Raw genomic sequence first — 16,337 nt, forward strand, 5'->3', positions numbered from 1 at the left:
GTGTGCAGAACAAGGTAGAATCAGACAGCTGTCATATGTTGATCCAATCTCTAACAATATGTTACAGGGCCCCGAGTTGGGTGCTCATGGGTCATGCCTGTAATCCTAGCTGTCTAGCTGCTCAGGAGGCTGAGATCTGAGGATTGAGGTTTGAAATTATCCAGGGCAGAAAAGTCTACAGGACTTTTATCTCCAATTAGCCAGCAAAATGACAGAAGTGAAGATGTGGTTCAAATGGTAGAGCACCAGCCTTGAGTGAAAAAAACTAAAGGAGAGTGCAAGGCCCTGGATTCAAGCCCTAGTTCTAGCACACACACACACACACACACACACACACACACACACACACAATCTATCTATCTATCTATCTATCTATCTATCTATCTATCTATCTATCTCTATATATCTGTACCTATAGCTATATCTATATATTCCAACAAAATAACCCAAAGCGAAGGATCAACACAATGATTTTTTTTTTTTTTTTTTTTTGGCCAGTCCTGGGCCTTGGACTCAGGGCCTGAGCACTGTCCCTGGCTTCTTCCCGCTCAAGGCTAGCACTCTGCCACTTGAGCCACAGCGCCGCTTCTGGCCGTTTTCTGTATATGTGGTGCTGGGGAATCGAACCTAGGGCCTCGTGTATCCGAGGCAGGCACTCTTGCCACTAGGCTATATCCCCAGCCCAACACAATGATTTTACTGATGGACCAACGCACACCTTCAAAGCTGTTTCTGTATCTGACTCCATCATTGCTCATGTACACCAGGACGTCTGTTTTAGCAAAGAAGCTCGCCTTACCAGGTAGTCGGAGCGGCTTCCATGGGGCCGACTTTGGCACATAGGCATGCTTCGTGGCGGTGACGATCAGCTGACTACCCAGCTTATACTGGAACTTGATGAAGGCGGTACCATCTGTCCCGGCCGTGCCCGAGGCGATGGAGACCTGGTTGGCAAAGATCTCAATGAGCGCATCTGCAATGGGCTGGTGGGTGCTGGCGTCACTAATGTGTACCTTCAGTGTCACCTCTGGAAACAGAAAACGCACAAAAACCATGGTCGTTAATGGCAACTCTGCTGTGAGCCCTGATAGGAGGTCAGAGGCGGGAAATTGCAGAAAACTTAGGTCTGCATCCTCAATTGGGGGTATTTTGACCAGGAGCGGTGACTTCTTAGTGGTCCCATTGTACTTCACATGATGTCCTACTACTGCTTTCAAAACTGCTGCTCCTCACCAGCTACTTTCTTCTTTTATGCCTTCCTGATCGCTCCAAATAACTGGGAGAAAGCCAGGCACCAGTGGCTCACACCTGTAATCCCTGCTACTCAGGAGGCTGAGATCTGAGGATCCCTGTTTGAAGTCAGCTGAGGCTGAGAATTCCAGAAGACATTTATATCCAATTAACCAGAATTGGAGGTGTGGTTCAAATAGTAGAGGGCTGGCTATAAGTTAAAAAGCCAATCAATTGTATAAGGTCCTGAGTTCAAGTCACACACAAAAAAGCAAAAGCAAAATGAAAACTCTGAGAGAGAAATTCTATCCTTTTAACACAAAAATATGGTGTCCTTTCATGGGTATTCCACATTCTGTCAAAGATTAGTCATGTGGCCTTGGAGAAGTTATTTATGCTGTCTAAGACTCAGTTTCTCCATCTGCATACAGATAGAGGTAAAGAATGTAAAGCCTGGTAGAAGAGGCAGCTATTACATTTCTGCAATTACTGTATTTGCACACTCAATCATGGGGCCGGATGTGCCAGCCTCAGCTCCCCTAAGGGTGGGGGAGGTCACACATGTATCACACAACAGAGAGGGGTGAGGCACCCCACTCAGAGGGCATTAATACCTGTAGTTCCAAAGTTCTGGGGTACAGCCCCATGACAGAGTACATGCTTAGCATGTGCAAGGCCCTGGGTTCAATCTCCATGCCCCAAACAGATACATCTAAACCAAAGTAGAGAAAACAAATTCTGTACTAAGCCAGAGAAAAAACATACAGTAAAATTTCTTTTGGCACCTGTCCTTTGGTAACTTCTCTTTTTTAAAAGAAAATGTATTATTATGATTGTCTTTTGACATACTGGGGTTCAAACCCAGGACCTTGCACTTGCTAGGCAAGCACTTTGCCACTGAGCTATATCCGAACCCTTGCTAAGTTGTCTTAATAGTTAACTATTTACCTTGTTAGAATTATTTGTCTATGATACAAAACAAGAAACTCTGTCAAAACAGTGAATTCATTCATTCATTCAGTCAGTCATTTCACCATTTTTTTTAGTATGCTGATTTAATAAATTTCTTGAGCATTTGATTATAGAATGTAGCTCAAGAATCGGTGACCCAGGGCTGGGGATGTAGCTCAATGTCTGAGCTTTAGTATTTAGTCTTCTTCCTGGCCCTCAAGTGAACCTCAGTTCTAGGCGCTACAGATGTGTTCCAAATAAATCCCCCAAAGATCTTTCAGAAAGAAAGAAATTAAGTGATAAAGAAATGCAACTGGCTACTTCATATTATAGGAAGAGAAATCAACAGCAAAAAACTAGAAAGATAAAAATCAACATGAGGGGCTGGGGATATGGCCTAATGGCAAGAGTGCTTGCCTCATATACATGAGGCCCTGGGTTCGATTCCCCAGCACCACATGTACAGAAAATGGCCAGAAGGGGAGCTGTGGCTCAAGTGGCAGAGTGCTAGCCTTGAGCAAAAAGAAGCCAGGGACAGTGCTCAGGCCCTGAGTCCAAGCCCCAGGACTGGCCAAAAAAAAAAAAAAAAAAAAAAAAAAAAAAAATCAACATGAAAATCAAGGAGGTAAATCCTACAACTTTCTTCTCAGTGCTTCATGCACCCATATAGTTTCTTCTTCTCTCTCCCTTTCCACTCTTCCTTCCTGCTTCCTCCCGCCCCCCCCCCCCACTTTTTTTTGGTCAGTTGTGGGGCTTGAACTCCATCAAGGCCTGGAATCTCTTCCTGAGCCTCTTTGTGTTCAAGGCTAGTGCTCTACCACTTGAGCCACAGCGCCACATCTGGTTTTTGAGTAGTTAGTTGGAAATTAGAGTCTCATGGGGACTTTTCTGCCTGGGCTGGCTGGCTGGCTCCAAACTGTGATCCTCAGATCTCAGCCTCCTCGGTATCTAGGATTATAGGTGTCAGCCACTTGTGCCTGGCTGTTTTCTTTCTTTCTTTCTTTCTTTCTTTCTTTCTTTCTTTCTTTCTTTCTTTCTTTCTTTCTTTCTTTCTTTCTTTCTTTCTTTCTTTCTTTCTTCCTTCCTTCCTTCCTTCCTTTCCTTCCTTCCTTCCTTCCTTCCTTCCTTTCTTTCTTTCTTTCTCTCTCTCTCTCTCTCTCTCTCTCTTTCTTTCTTTCTTTCTTTCTTTCTTTCTTTCTTTCTTTCTTTTTTGTGCCAACACTGGGTTTTGAATAAGGGCCTAGGCACTATCCTTTATCTTGTTTTTTGCTGAAGGCTGGCACTCTACCACTTGAGCCACAGCTCCACTTCTAGTTTTTTGGTGGTTAATTGCCAAAAAGAATCTTATGGACTTTCCTGCTGGCTTTGAACTGTGATCCTCATATCTCAGCATCCTATGTAGCTAGGATCACAGGCATGAACCAATGGCACCAAGCTCATACACAGTAGTTTATTATTTAACTTGGTCTTTCTTGTCCCCAAGTAACATAGATTACGTTAATATTGACGTGGCAAAAATTGCCTGCAAGTACAAGAGGAAGTTTGAGAAGGGCTCTGTAGGGCTGATTTATGTAATTTTTATGGTAATGTAACATTTACTAACAATTGATATTACAAGGTTCTGATTCTCTTTACTGTGCTGAGAAGGCAAAAGCCATTGAGATGCGGGAAAAAGAACTCGTGAACATACAAAGAAAGGAGTCTACTCAAACCACACTCTCAAGTTCTGCCACTTGGATTTCTTTACTATGGAATCCTCCTCTATGTTCTGCAATGATGGCCTTTGAGTCAGTTAGAGCCTTTTCTTCTGTGTGACTGGATAGGAGAAATTGTTCATGTGGTTGAGTAATTCCTATATACACTTAAGGTATCATTTATTTTTAGAGTAATGCTCAGGCTATCCATTAAAAAATCAACACTATTCCCACTAAATGACAACCAGAGAAATCTTTTGTTTAGCTGAGGTACTAATTACTAATACGCTCTGTGTGTGTGTGTGTGTGTGTGTGTGTGTGTGTGTGTGTGTGTGTGTGTGGTTGGTTGGTTGGTACTGGGGCTTAAAATCAGAGCCTGAGCATGTGCTTTAGCCTTTTAATTCAAGGATAGCTAGCACTCTACCACTTGAGCCACAGCTCTGTTTCTGGCTAATTGGATATATGAATCTCCTAGGCTGTCCTGCCTGGGCAAGTTTCAAACTGTGATCCTCAGATCTCAGCCTTCTGAGTAGCCAGGATTACAGGAATGTGCCACTGACACCCAGTAATACATTCTTGTTTGTTTGTGGTACTAGGGCTTGAACTCAAGGCCTTATACTTGGTAGGAGGTGCTCTACCACTTGAGCCATGCCCCTTGTCCTTTTGTACTTGTTATTTTTTCAGATAGGGTCTCATATTTTTGCCCAGGGCCTCAGACTACAATGCCCATACTCACCACCCATGCTTCTTGACTAGGTGGGACCTAGCTTATGGACTATGATGGAGTCATGGTAATTTTTTGCTTGGGCTAGCCTCTAAGCACAACCGTCCTGACTCTACCTCCCTCGTGGGTAGGATTATAGGCATGAGCCACCTTCAGTGAGTGGCTGAATGCTTCCATTTGTAGGTATAAAGTAGACTCTAAAAACAGTCCCAGATCTAAAAATCACTAAAATGCACCATGTTTCTTTGCTGCCCGGTGAGGGCTTGAGTAGCCCATTAAACTGGGTCCCCTGATTCCCAAACCCCAAATGGTCCATTCATTCCTTACCCCTTACCTGGACATTCATCATTAAGTTCTGCTGATTTGTATTCAGAAACACTCATCTCAAAGCAAGCTTTCCTTTTGGCATTGTGAACATCATTCTATTTCAGGCCCTTACCATCCATCCCCTAGTGCCAAGATTTACAAGGGATGTGGTGAGACCATGGTTGGGGTGGGATGTATGGGTGTGGATTTCCAGGAATCTGCTGTACACACAGAGGTCCTGATTATGGGTTGGGGGTTAGTGGAGACTGCCTCCTGGAAGGTGACATGGAGGCTGAGGTTGGAAGGGTGGACAACTGGGCATCTTTTCTAACAGCCTTCTTCCATTTGGGACTGTTCCTATGAGTTCCCATAGCCTCCTATCCCAGCCTCCCTTAGCTATTGTGGAGAAGAAATGGATTCTTTGATCTGGAAGATCATGGCAATGGCAAGAAGCAGGTGCTGGGCTGGGAATGGGGCTTAGTGAGGCCCTAGGTTTGATTCCTTAGTACCACCATACACAAAAAAATAAAATTAACTTAAAAAAGAAGCAGGTGGTTTGTTTTTGACAAAGGCCTTTGGAGGAGGTGTGGGTTTGGAGATGGCGAGGGAGCCAAGGCAATAGTCTTAGCACATGGCTCATGGGTTGTCCTGGCTCTGAGCCCTGTCTCCCCAGAAGATCTGTGAGCCACCTGAAAGCTTTAATGAATGCTCTTCTCATGACACTTGCTGAGGGGGGCGGGGAGGTGCCATCCTGGCATAGCTCTGCATGGCTGGAGTCCATCTACCCGAAAACACATCCATGGCCTCCCTCTGTCACCCCTTCCTTCTCAAGACGCCATTACGCCTGTGTGGTTAGGGTGGAGGACCCCAGGAGCGAGTGCTCAGGACTCCTCTCCCTCCACACTCCTAATCCAGTGAATGATTCCACCACTGGGACTTCAGTCTATGCCTCGAGAGATGGCTCAGCCTTTCACCAGCCCAGCAGAGCCAAGAAAGCAGCAGCAGGCACTCCATCCGGAATTCTTCCCCTGCCAGAATTTCAGAGCTGCCCTGCTCTTGGCAAACACCAAGAGGTTTGGCTCTGTGGGCACAAGCTAGTCCATTTTAAGTAGTACAAAGAGCATCTGCTTTGTGGGTAGAAAACCAAACATTATCTTTTAGTCCAGCACTATCTTTTAGTCATTTCCTTTCGAACTGCCACCAATTTAGAACTAAATGCAACAAGGCTGTTTCCAATTGTTGGCTTGGGAGAAGGCACCTCTAAGTAGCAAGTTAAGAGCAAGCATAATTATGGGGATGGGAGGCAGAATTATGGTGCGTAATCCACAGGCACAAGGAGGATTTATCCAGTGAGGATTTGACCATCTCTCTCCTTGCCTCCTCCTCTCCCCACTGCCCCACCTTGGGAACTGAACTCTGCACCATGTACTTGCTATTCAACTACCCTACCATTTCTTCAGTCTGCCTTCCTTCCTTCCTTCCTTTCTTCCTTCCTTCCTTCCTTCCTTCCTTCCTTCCTTCCTTCCTTCCTTCCTTCCTTCCTTTCCTTTGTCTCTCCCTACCTCCTTCCCTCCCTCCTTCCCTCCCTCCCTCCCTCTCTTCCTTTGTTTTTTGGTTTTAGCTTTTTCTATTTTCCAGAAAGGCTCTCACACATTTTCCAAGAGTCACCCTTCTACCTCCTCCTCCTGGCAGCTGGGACTACAGGTGTGAACCATCACACTGGGCTCCCTTTAGTGTTAAATAATAATGTATACTTTATTTTTTCTACCACTGACAGAATGCATTTATTTTATAACACCGCCTCTAAATGACAAAACAAATACCCTCCATCTGTCTCTTAAATCTTATGCTAACATGGAATATTCCAGAACATAAAAAAGCCCTTTGTGTATATGTGCATGTGTGCGCATGCATGTGTGTGCATATGTGTGCTCCCACACATATGGGGGACAGAGCTAGGGGAACATTCCTCTCCTGATTCTGGGTATCTACATTTCTCTAACAAACTCTGGCTTTACCTTGAAATGGGGCAGTCAAGTCTGAGAACTTTACTTAAATTTTTAAAAAATGTTTCTGTGAATTTCTTGCTTCATGTTCCCTTTTATTTGTCCTCAAGTTGGTCTGCATTTGGGGATTTCAGTGTTTCCTTTCCATGGGGTTTTTAGAGCTGATGGTTCCCCCCAGTCTCTCCTAGTGGTGAGTCCAGCATTTTCTCCGTTGGTCAGTGGGGCTCGTTAGAAAGCATTTCCCAGCAGGACACCACACAAGAGTTCACAGGACACCACACAGAGTCCACATCTCTGGTTTCTGTGGGTTCCTGAGTTACCCAGTACCAGGGAAAGCATCTGAAAAGAAAGCCACTGTACTGAGCGAGTGACTGGCTATATTTAACATCAATTTAGGGGAGTTACAATGGCTTTTCATGTCTTCCTTAAACAATAAAAGATCACTTGGTGGCTTGAGAAAATGTTTCCCAAATGAGAGGCTATTTTTAAAATGTTACCAGGCCTTTATTCTTGGGAGATGTTTGCCCCTTGTTAGTGGAATGTTGCCAACTAGCAAGTGCCCAGATTCTCCAGGTCTACACTGCAGCAGAAAGCAGATTGTGGATGCCCATGTGTGGAGGGGCTGCCTTCCATCCATTCATTTTATTTCTTTTACAAACATAAAATGGTTTACTTTAGGATCTGATAAAATTAGAATGTACTCAGTTGCATTAGAGCTTTACCATAATTTATTTTCTCTTGTCTCCTATTATATTGTATCATTCAATTTTATTTAAAAAAATTACAAGCCCAGTGCTGGTGGCTTCATGCCTGTAAGCCTAGCTACTCAGGAGGCTAAGATCCGAGGATCATGGCTGAAAGCCAGGCAGGGCAGAAAAGACCCTGTGACTCTTAGTTCCAATTAACCATTCAACACTAGAAGTAGAGCTGTGGCTTAAAATGGTAGAGGACTAGCCTTGAGCAAAAGAGCTCAGGGATAGTGCCCAAGTCCTGATTTCAACCCCCACGACTGACCAAAAAAACCTACAAATTTTCAAACTTTGTGAATCATTTCCCTTCAGAAATATTACATAAGTATTTTGAAAGAGCCACATATTCTGGGGTGGGAATATGGCCTAGTGGCAAGAGTGCTTGCCTCATATACATGAAGCCCCGGGTTTGATTCTTCAGCACCACATATATAGAAAACTGCCAGAAGTGGCACTGTGGCTCAAGTGGCAGAGTGCTAGCCTTGAGCAAAAAGAAGCCAGGGACAGTGCTCAGGCCCTGAGTTTAAGGCCCAAGACTGGCAAACAAACAAACAAACAAACAAACACATAGCCTGTATTGCCTAACATATAAAATATTACTTTGTAATACATTAATTACATTGTGAATGGGTGTAGAACATTGCTCAATAAAATCTGCTATGACCAATATAACCCAGAAGGTCCCTTGTATCCAATTCCTACTTTCACTAAGGCGGTTGGTAATTCATGTGTGGGTGTAGTTCTAAGAGCAATATTCAGCTTGACACTCTTCTGCAAAGACTAAGATTTCTGTTCTGTCTCCAGGAGAGAAAGGACAAGGCAGGCACACTTCAGAGACAAGCAAGCTTGCTGGGCACTTGGTACCACCTGGCTCCCTTATTGCTCCTATATAGCCATTCTGGATAGTTCTAGAAGCTGCCCAAAGGCATTGACCCGAGTTCATCATGATTCATCCCTTAACATTCTCTGTAGGATCACAATGTCCCTAGTCCATTTGACTTTCTTTCAACTCATTCTGTGAAGCATGTGAGAGGTAAGTTCACACGCTGTAGCCTCTGGGAGTGCAGAAAAACCATTGCATGTGTTTTGGTGTCTCTGGCAACTGACTTCCACTCTGGGCTTCAGGAAAAGACAGCGATGTGGCAGACTCCACAGTTAGCAGCTTGGGCGGGGAGGAGGAAGAGGGGAGCTGGGCAGGCAGCCAGTGGGCAGAGCTGCCGCTGCCGGAGCCTCTGAGGCTTGGCAAGCTCTGCAGACGATGTACTCTCTCACTTCAACCTCCTCATGTCTCCATCCCTCCCATGTATAAACTTCTGTCTTGGCAAGGATGCCAGGGTCTCTCTGGGCAATCCATCCGTTTGTCCCACTTCCCATCATAAGAAATTTGTACGAGAAGCAAATCAATGATCAACCAACATTGCCAGGTTGCCTTGAAATATACCATAACAAACATCATAGATGTATAGCAATTAAAAAAAGCATTATTAACACCCTCCCCCCCCCCCCAAAAAAAAAACCCTTTGCATTTTCTCAAGCAATCTTTTTATGCCTTTGGAAGCTCTACAATGTGCTGGGCACCAGTGGCTCATGCATGTAATCCTAGCTACTCAGGAGGCTGAGATCTGAGAAGCTCAGTTCGAAGCCAGTCTGGACAGGAAAGTCTGTGAGATTCTTATCTTCAATTAATTACTAAAAAAGCTGGAAGTGGAACTGTGGCTCAAGTGGTTGAGTGTTACCCTTGAGCAAAAAAGCTCAAGGACCCAGGTGCTAGTGTCTCATACCTCTAATCCTAGCTGCTCAGCAGGCTGAGATCTGAGGATCATGGTTCAAAGCCAGGCTGGGAAGAAAATCCAGAGACTCTTATCTCCAATTAACTACTCAGATAAAGCTGGAAGTGGTGCTGTGGCTCAAGTGGTAGAGCACTAGCCTTGAGCACAGAGAGGCTCAGGGACAGAGCCCAGGCAAAAAAGAAAAAAAGAAAAAGAAAGAAGCTCAGGAACTGCACCTAAGCCCTGAGTTCAAACAGAAAATAGCGCAGGTCTCCTACAATCTTTAGACTAAGGACCCTTTTAGATGTGTTTAGTCACTGATACTCTCAATAGTGAAGCTGGTATGAGGTTTGCAGAGCCAAGTCAATATGCTCGATAATCTAGAAGAGTAAATATATAAAAGTAGCTGCATTCTTGACTAATTAGTCGAAGGGTCTTAAGGTAAGTATTTCAAGATAATTTGAAAATTATTACTGAACTTAATTTAATTCAGCTATACAGCTTACAATTAACCAAGTGTTCACAAGCAAAATCACTGATAGTTTCTATGATCTCACCTAAAATAGTTATCTCATTAGATAATTCAGATAGCCAAAGAAATAAAAATCATCCGAATCTTTATGTGTAGTAACTGAAATCATTCAGACAGGGTTTGAGTAGTAGAGCACTAGCATGCCGGAGGCCCCAAGTTCAAACCCCAGTATCACAAAAACAGAAATAACTTAGCTTTAAAGGAATATATGAAAATATGATTGCCAATCTCAACAGAAACTTTTGAATATGATTGTTCAAATGGAATAAGAATTGAGGAATTACTAACTACCATAATGATACTAATTATACAGAAATTAGAAGTCACTATTCAAAGGTAAAAGCACTCTTCCATAAAGGTCAATAACCACCTCATTTTGTTAGTATGGTAAGTTGCATAATAACAATGATATGGAAATGTAAATATAGTAGATAGGTTTACTAAGCTTTAGCACAGGCCGACGCTACTGAACTAATGGTGAGAACCAAAGGGCCCACAAAACATTTGCAAGGAAATCACTGTAAGAAATCACTTTAAAATGCTTCTGTTAATCGAGAGACAAAGGATAAAAAAACAAACGACTCCAAAAGCAATACTTACAAAACCATGTTGTGTAAACCAACTGAACAACTCATGGGGGGAGAAGGTAAGGGGGAGGGAAAAGGGGGGAAAATGAGAGAGGAGGTAACAAATTGTACAAGAAATGTACCCACTCCCTTATGTATGAAACTGTTAACCCCTCTGTACATCACATTGGCAACAAATAATTATTCAGAAAAAAATAAATTGCTTCTGTTTTGTTGCTGTTTTAAATTGTTCAGGAAGATACAAAGTCTCCTTATGAGGACTGAGAAAAATCTGGAAGCTGCTAAGTTAATGAGCAATATTAAGCATGTCGATAAAATTAGTGTGCACACCTTAGCCAAGCTTCAAACAGCTGTTGGAAGATGCTAGGGTAATGGTTGCCAAGCAACCTGGTGGGGGAAAAATAGTGTGTGTGTTTCCAAATCTATGGATATTTACAATTGTTTTTTTTACGTGTGAACCTCTGTTCCCCTCCGCCCCTTCAGGTCTAGGGTTAGAAGAGCAAAAGAACATAACATTTATTTTGAATAAAGGAGCCCTGAGATTTGATGACAATGACGATGCTGATAATGACAATGACAATAATGATTTTTAGCAAGCTATTCCTCCCCTCTGGGAAGGGACCATCAGGAAGTGTTAAGTGGGAGCTAGTAGCAATGACACTGATTCATTAATTACTTTTTTTTTAATGGGGGGGGGGGAAGCAAGCTGAAGAGGCAGCTGGAAGGCTATGAATGGCACAAGTGTGTGGAGTTCCTTGACACTTGAAATCTAATGGTAGCAAGCAAGCTGTGCCAGGAGAAGCTGGAGGTTAGCCAGTGTAGTGATCAAGTTATACATATGTGCTTATCTTTTCAAAGAACAGGTTATATGTAAGAAGCTACAGTGAACCTATTATTAAAATGTTCTGTTTGGTTTCAGATGAAGCTGTGTTGTTTTAGGGCACTTTTGGGTCTGTGTATGGACAATCCTGCTTCCGAGGGAGTGAGGAGAGAAAATGCATTTTATGGTTGTATAGGGTGGGGCGGGCTTCCTCGTCCTAACGTAATCAATTATATGGCTGTGGGCAAGTTCACAGCCAGGTAAGCCATCGTTGTGTTGTGTGTGAAACAGGAATACTAACAGCTTTGAAAAGATAATAGGATTTGCGGTAGTCATGTCTGTCTGTTCAGGTATTTCTACCCTTGCCTGTCTGTAAGCATTTCACTAACTTTACTTGGTGAAATAAAGTCAAAACCATGACAAGTTTCCACCACCATCACCACTACCATCACCTCACCATGATAATCATTACCAGCACTACCATTTCCATAGTCACTACTACCAGCACCATGCCTCCACCACCATGGTTATAATCACTACCACCACTACCATCACCAAAGCTAACTTATTATTATTTTTTTTGGCCAGTCCTGGGCCTTGGACTCAGGGCCTGAGCACCTTCCCTGGCTTCTTCCCGCTCAAGGCTAGCACTCTGCCACCGGAGCCACAGCGCCCCTTCTGGCCGTTTTCCATATATGTGGTGCTGGGGAATCGAACTGAGAGCTTCATGTGTAGGAGGCAAGCACTCTTGCCACTAGGCCATATTCCCAGCCCAAAAGCTAACTTTTTAATCAAAGAAACTGAACATGGAGAAATAGTATGGTTTTTTGGTTTTTTGTTTGTTTGCTTTTGTTTTTAGGATCTACGGCTTTGGACTCTGATAAACCCTGTTTGAAGTGTCACCTCTGATACTTACAGTTTGAGGCTTACAATTTCTCATCTATAAGAAATAGGGTAAGGCATAAAATTCCATTGTGTATATGTACCACATTTTCCTGATCCATTCATCTACTGAGGGGCATCTGGGTTGGTTCCATATTTTAGCTATGACAAATTGTGCTGCGATGAACATTGTTGTGCTGGTGGCTTTAGTGTGTTCTTGTTTGTGGTCTTTTGTGTAGATGCCCAAAAGTGGGGCTGCTGGGTCATAGGGGAGCTCTATGTTTAGCCTTCTGAGGAATCTCTATACTGCTTTCTAGAGTGGCTGAACCAGTTTACATTCCCATCAACAATGAAGTAGGGTTCCCTTTTGATCACATCCCCTCCAACATTTGTTATTGTTAGTTTTCTTGATAAAGGACATTCTTACTGGGGTGAGGTGGAATCAGAAAGAATGACATTGCCCCATTTGTAAGGAAATGGAAGAACTTGGAAAAAATTATACTAAGTGAGCCAGACCCAAAGAAACATGGACTCTATAGTTTCCCTCATAGGGAATAATTAGCACAAGTTTAGGCTAGTCACAGGAGAGGATCACAAGAGCCCAATAGCTATGCCCTTATGAACACATAAGATGATGCTAAGTGAAATGAACTCCATGTTATGGAAACAAGTGTTATATCACTGTTGTAATTACTTTCAATATGCCATGTGAAACCATAATTTTTTTTTGTTGATGATCCTCTTATATCCCTTTCCTGTATTTGTCCCTGTGCTATCACTGTATATACTGGATACTGTATATACTGGTATTAGAACTAGGGAAGAGAAAGGGAATATCAAAATCGAGAAACAAAGAACAAAAAGACAAACAACTCCAAAAGCAATACTTACAAAACAATTTGGTGTAAACCAACTGAACAACTCATGGGGAGAGAGGAAAAGGGGGAAGGGGGAGGGGGGAATTGAGGGAGGAGGTAACAAACAGTATAAGAAATGTACCCATGGCCTAACATACGTAACTGTAACCCCTCTGTACATCACTTTGACAATAAATAAGTATTTTTTTAAAAAAAGAAATAGGGTAAGGCCCTGCCTATAACATCATCAAAGTATAGTAAGGTGCTCTGCCACTTGAGATACTCCTTCACTTCCGGCTTTTTGGTGGCTAACTAGAGATGGTGTTCTTTCTACTCATGTGGTTTCCAACCTTGATTCTCTCAAATTTCAGTTTCCTGAGTATAATTAAGATTACTGGTGTAAGCCACTGGCACCTGGATACGAAGGTTCATTTTTACCAGTAGATTTACAAATTCTTAAATAATTCTCAGATCAGGGGATAATCAAGTTTTACCCTTTTCTCTTGGAAAATTCTACCCACCCCCACCTCTCCTTCAGCTCTTATACCAACCAGTCACTGTGTTCCATTAACTTAACATGTTGTTCTAGAAAGTTCTATATGGGTTCAGTCTCCCTGCAGGAAAACGGAGAAGCGAACCTAAGGGTTTCCTATTACAAACTCTACTGGGTATTTTGCTTTTCAAGTACTGTAAGCTGCAAAGCAGGGAGTGGGAATATGGCCTAGTGGTAAAGTGCTTGCTCCCATACATGAAGCCCTGGTTTCGATTCCTTCAGCACCACATATATAGAAAAAGCCAGAGGTGGCACTGTGGCCCAAGTGGTAGAGTGATAATAACCTTGAGCAAAAAAAAAAAAAAAAAAAAAGCCAGGGACAGTGCTCAGGCCCGGAGTTCAAGCCCCAGGACTGGCAAAAAAAAAAAAAAAAAGGAAAACCATTTAGGTCTTCACAAGTAGCAACTGAAAAGTAGAATTAAAATCATATGCTAATGAGGCTACTGGTTGCTATTCATTTTGTATTCAAAATGTACATTTGTTTAATCAAATGCCTTTCTGCTTTTTAAAACATCTACTTGAATAAACTCTGTATTAATGGGACAGCACTAAAAACTGTTTATTCCTACAAGTTATAAAATCTTTTAAGCTCCTGATTAACACCAGGATTTATAAAGGCCAATTTTTAGGAGTTTTCTGAGAAATTTAAAACTTTTCATAACACGACTGAAATTTCCTGCTTCGTTTCTGGGAGACCAATCTGTCTATTACGAACAATAAATACTGTTTCTCATTTTTTTTTTCCCCATAATGAACTCCAGAATACTATTCTTACTTTCAGCCAAATGGATTAACCTTTTACCTTTAGCCTTTAGAACTCATGTCCTGGAAGTAATGCCAATAAAGGCATTTTACTTCTTATTTTTCTTTTGCCTTGAAAAACAAAGAGTTTCACATACCCTTACATTGCCCACCTCAATGGCTAGTTCTAGCACATATGTTTTTCCAAGTGGCAGCATAGAAGGCCTGCCATATTTTGTCTCCTTGGAAATTGATGCTATTTTTAGTTCTCCTTCATGAAGGCATTATTAAATGTTAACCTATCAAATGGGCCATAGACGTGTACTCTACACTCAATAATCATTTGGCATAGACCAAGAACTCAAAGTTATGAAAGTTGCAGGGCCAGTAATTATGTCCCCTGGAGAGCCCATTGGCCAAAGGAGTTAGAAATACAAGCATAAGCAGAAAAGTCCACATGTGAAAGAGATTAAAGCCAAGTTCCAAAGTAGCCGGCAGGAGCCACATAGTCATCTACTCTACAGGCTCAGGGTTAGCTCCTGGGGCCGATCATGTACCAGGGAAGAAGTAATGGAAACGTCAGAGGTTTCATTCTCACAGGGACAATCAGTGGCTTTTGGCTGTGCTGCTATTTTTTTAAATAAATATAATTTTATTGTTATTACTACTCTGTATAATACAGAGAGGTTATGATACCATAAGTGAAGGAATGAGTCTATTTCTCTTTTTGGATAATGCCACCTCTTTTTTCACTCTCCCTGAGTTTCACCTTCCCATTCCTGCCCACAAGTTACAATAATTCATTTGCCACACAGTTTATACTGAATAGCATTTGTTCACCCTTCCTCCCTCTCTTTATAAGCCCCTTTCGCTCCCCCTCTAAAACGCCAAAAGCAAAAACAAACACCACCACCACACAAAAAAACCAACACCATGTTTCCATTTCCTGGAATTTGTTTAATGAATAGTATTCTAAATGTCCAGAGAAGTTATACTTTTGGGGTTCCTCCTCTAAGTCTGTTTGTATGTGAATGACTAGAGTCTTGTAGAGGTTATCATGTCCAGTTGTATTTTAGATCTAGCTTCCACATATAAGAGAAAATGTGCTGTTTGTCTCTCTGGGCTTGGTTTACCTCACACAGCATGATTTTTTCTAGGTCAATCCATTTCCCTACAAAGGACATAATCTTATTCTTTCTAATGAGTGAATAAATTTTCATTGTGTGTATCTACCATATTTTATTGAGTGCATCATCTGTTGTAGGGCATGTGGGCTGTTTCCATAACTTGGATATTGTGAATAGTGCAGCAATGAACATGGATGTGCATGTGTCTTTACCATATCCTGACTTATAATGTCCAGGGTAGGCATCCAAGAGTGGTATGGCTATGTCATAGAGAAGATCTATGTTCAGTTTTTTTTGAGGAAGATCCAGAATGCCTTCCAGAGTGGTTGTACCAGTTTACATTCCCACCAACATTGCTATAGGGTTCCTTTTCTTTCATATTCCCTGTGCTGCCATTTTTAACCCTTCATGTCACAGATGAGCCATCTGTGGCTCTCATTCAAGGCTGCAGAGCTATCGTCGGGTCAGACACAGGATAAGTAGGTGTATTAATAGTGACTTGGTATTTTGGAAGCTTTGTCATGTTGGAGCTTTGCTGACTCTCAAGTGACTGCCCCTCTCTGGAGATAGTACATTATTCAGTATCATTTATTCACTATAATTTATGAAGCACGACTTCCATATTTCACTGCTCAAGTCAAAGCCACACACACCTCACCACCCCCTGCGGACTCCTACGTTCCAGACCACGGCCACCCCAGGAACACAAACCAGACAATTAGGGGGCAGGTATTATGCTAAACCAGCCTCACCAACTTGTCTGTCTGGACCATCCTCCAGTCTTCCCACTCCCCCACCCAACACACATG

At 42.5% G+C, this 16,337-nt stretch overlaps 1 protein-coding gene across 1 annotated transcript in view; it reads right to left on the reverse strand.

Annotated features, from left to right (window-relative positions):
• Fam171a1 (family with sequence similarity 171 member A1) overlaps positions 1 to 16,337 on the reverse strand; it is a 102,227-nt gene that overhangs the window by 41,887 nt on the left and 44,003 nt on the right. Inside the window, exon 2 of the mRNA XM_048367580.1 lies at positions 800 to 1,027. Coding sequence (XP_048223537.1) covers positions 800 to 1,027 — 228 coding nt within the window. The remainder of the gene's footprint in view (positions 1 to 799; positions 1,028 to 16,337) is intronic.

This window comes from Perognathus longimembris, chromosome 18, assembly GCF_023159225.1.
Source record: "Perognathus longimembris pacificus isolate PPM17 chromosome 18, ASM2315922v1, whole genome shotgun sequence".
Classification (NCBI taxonomy): domain Eukaryota; kingdom Metazoa; phylum Chordata; class Mammalia; order Rodentia; family Heteromyidae; genus Perognathus; species Perognathus longimembris.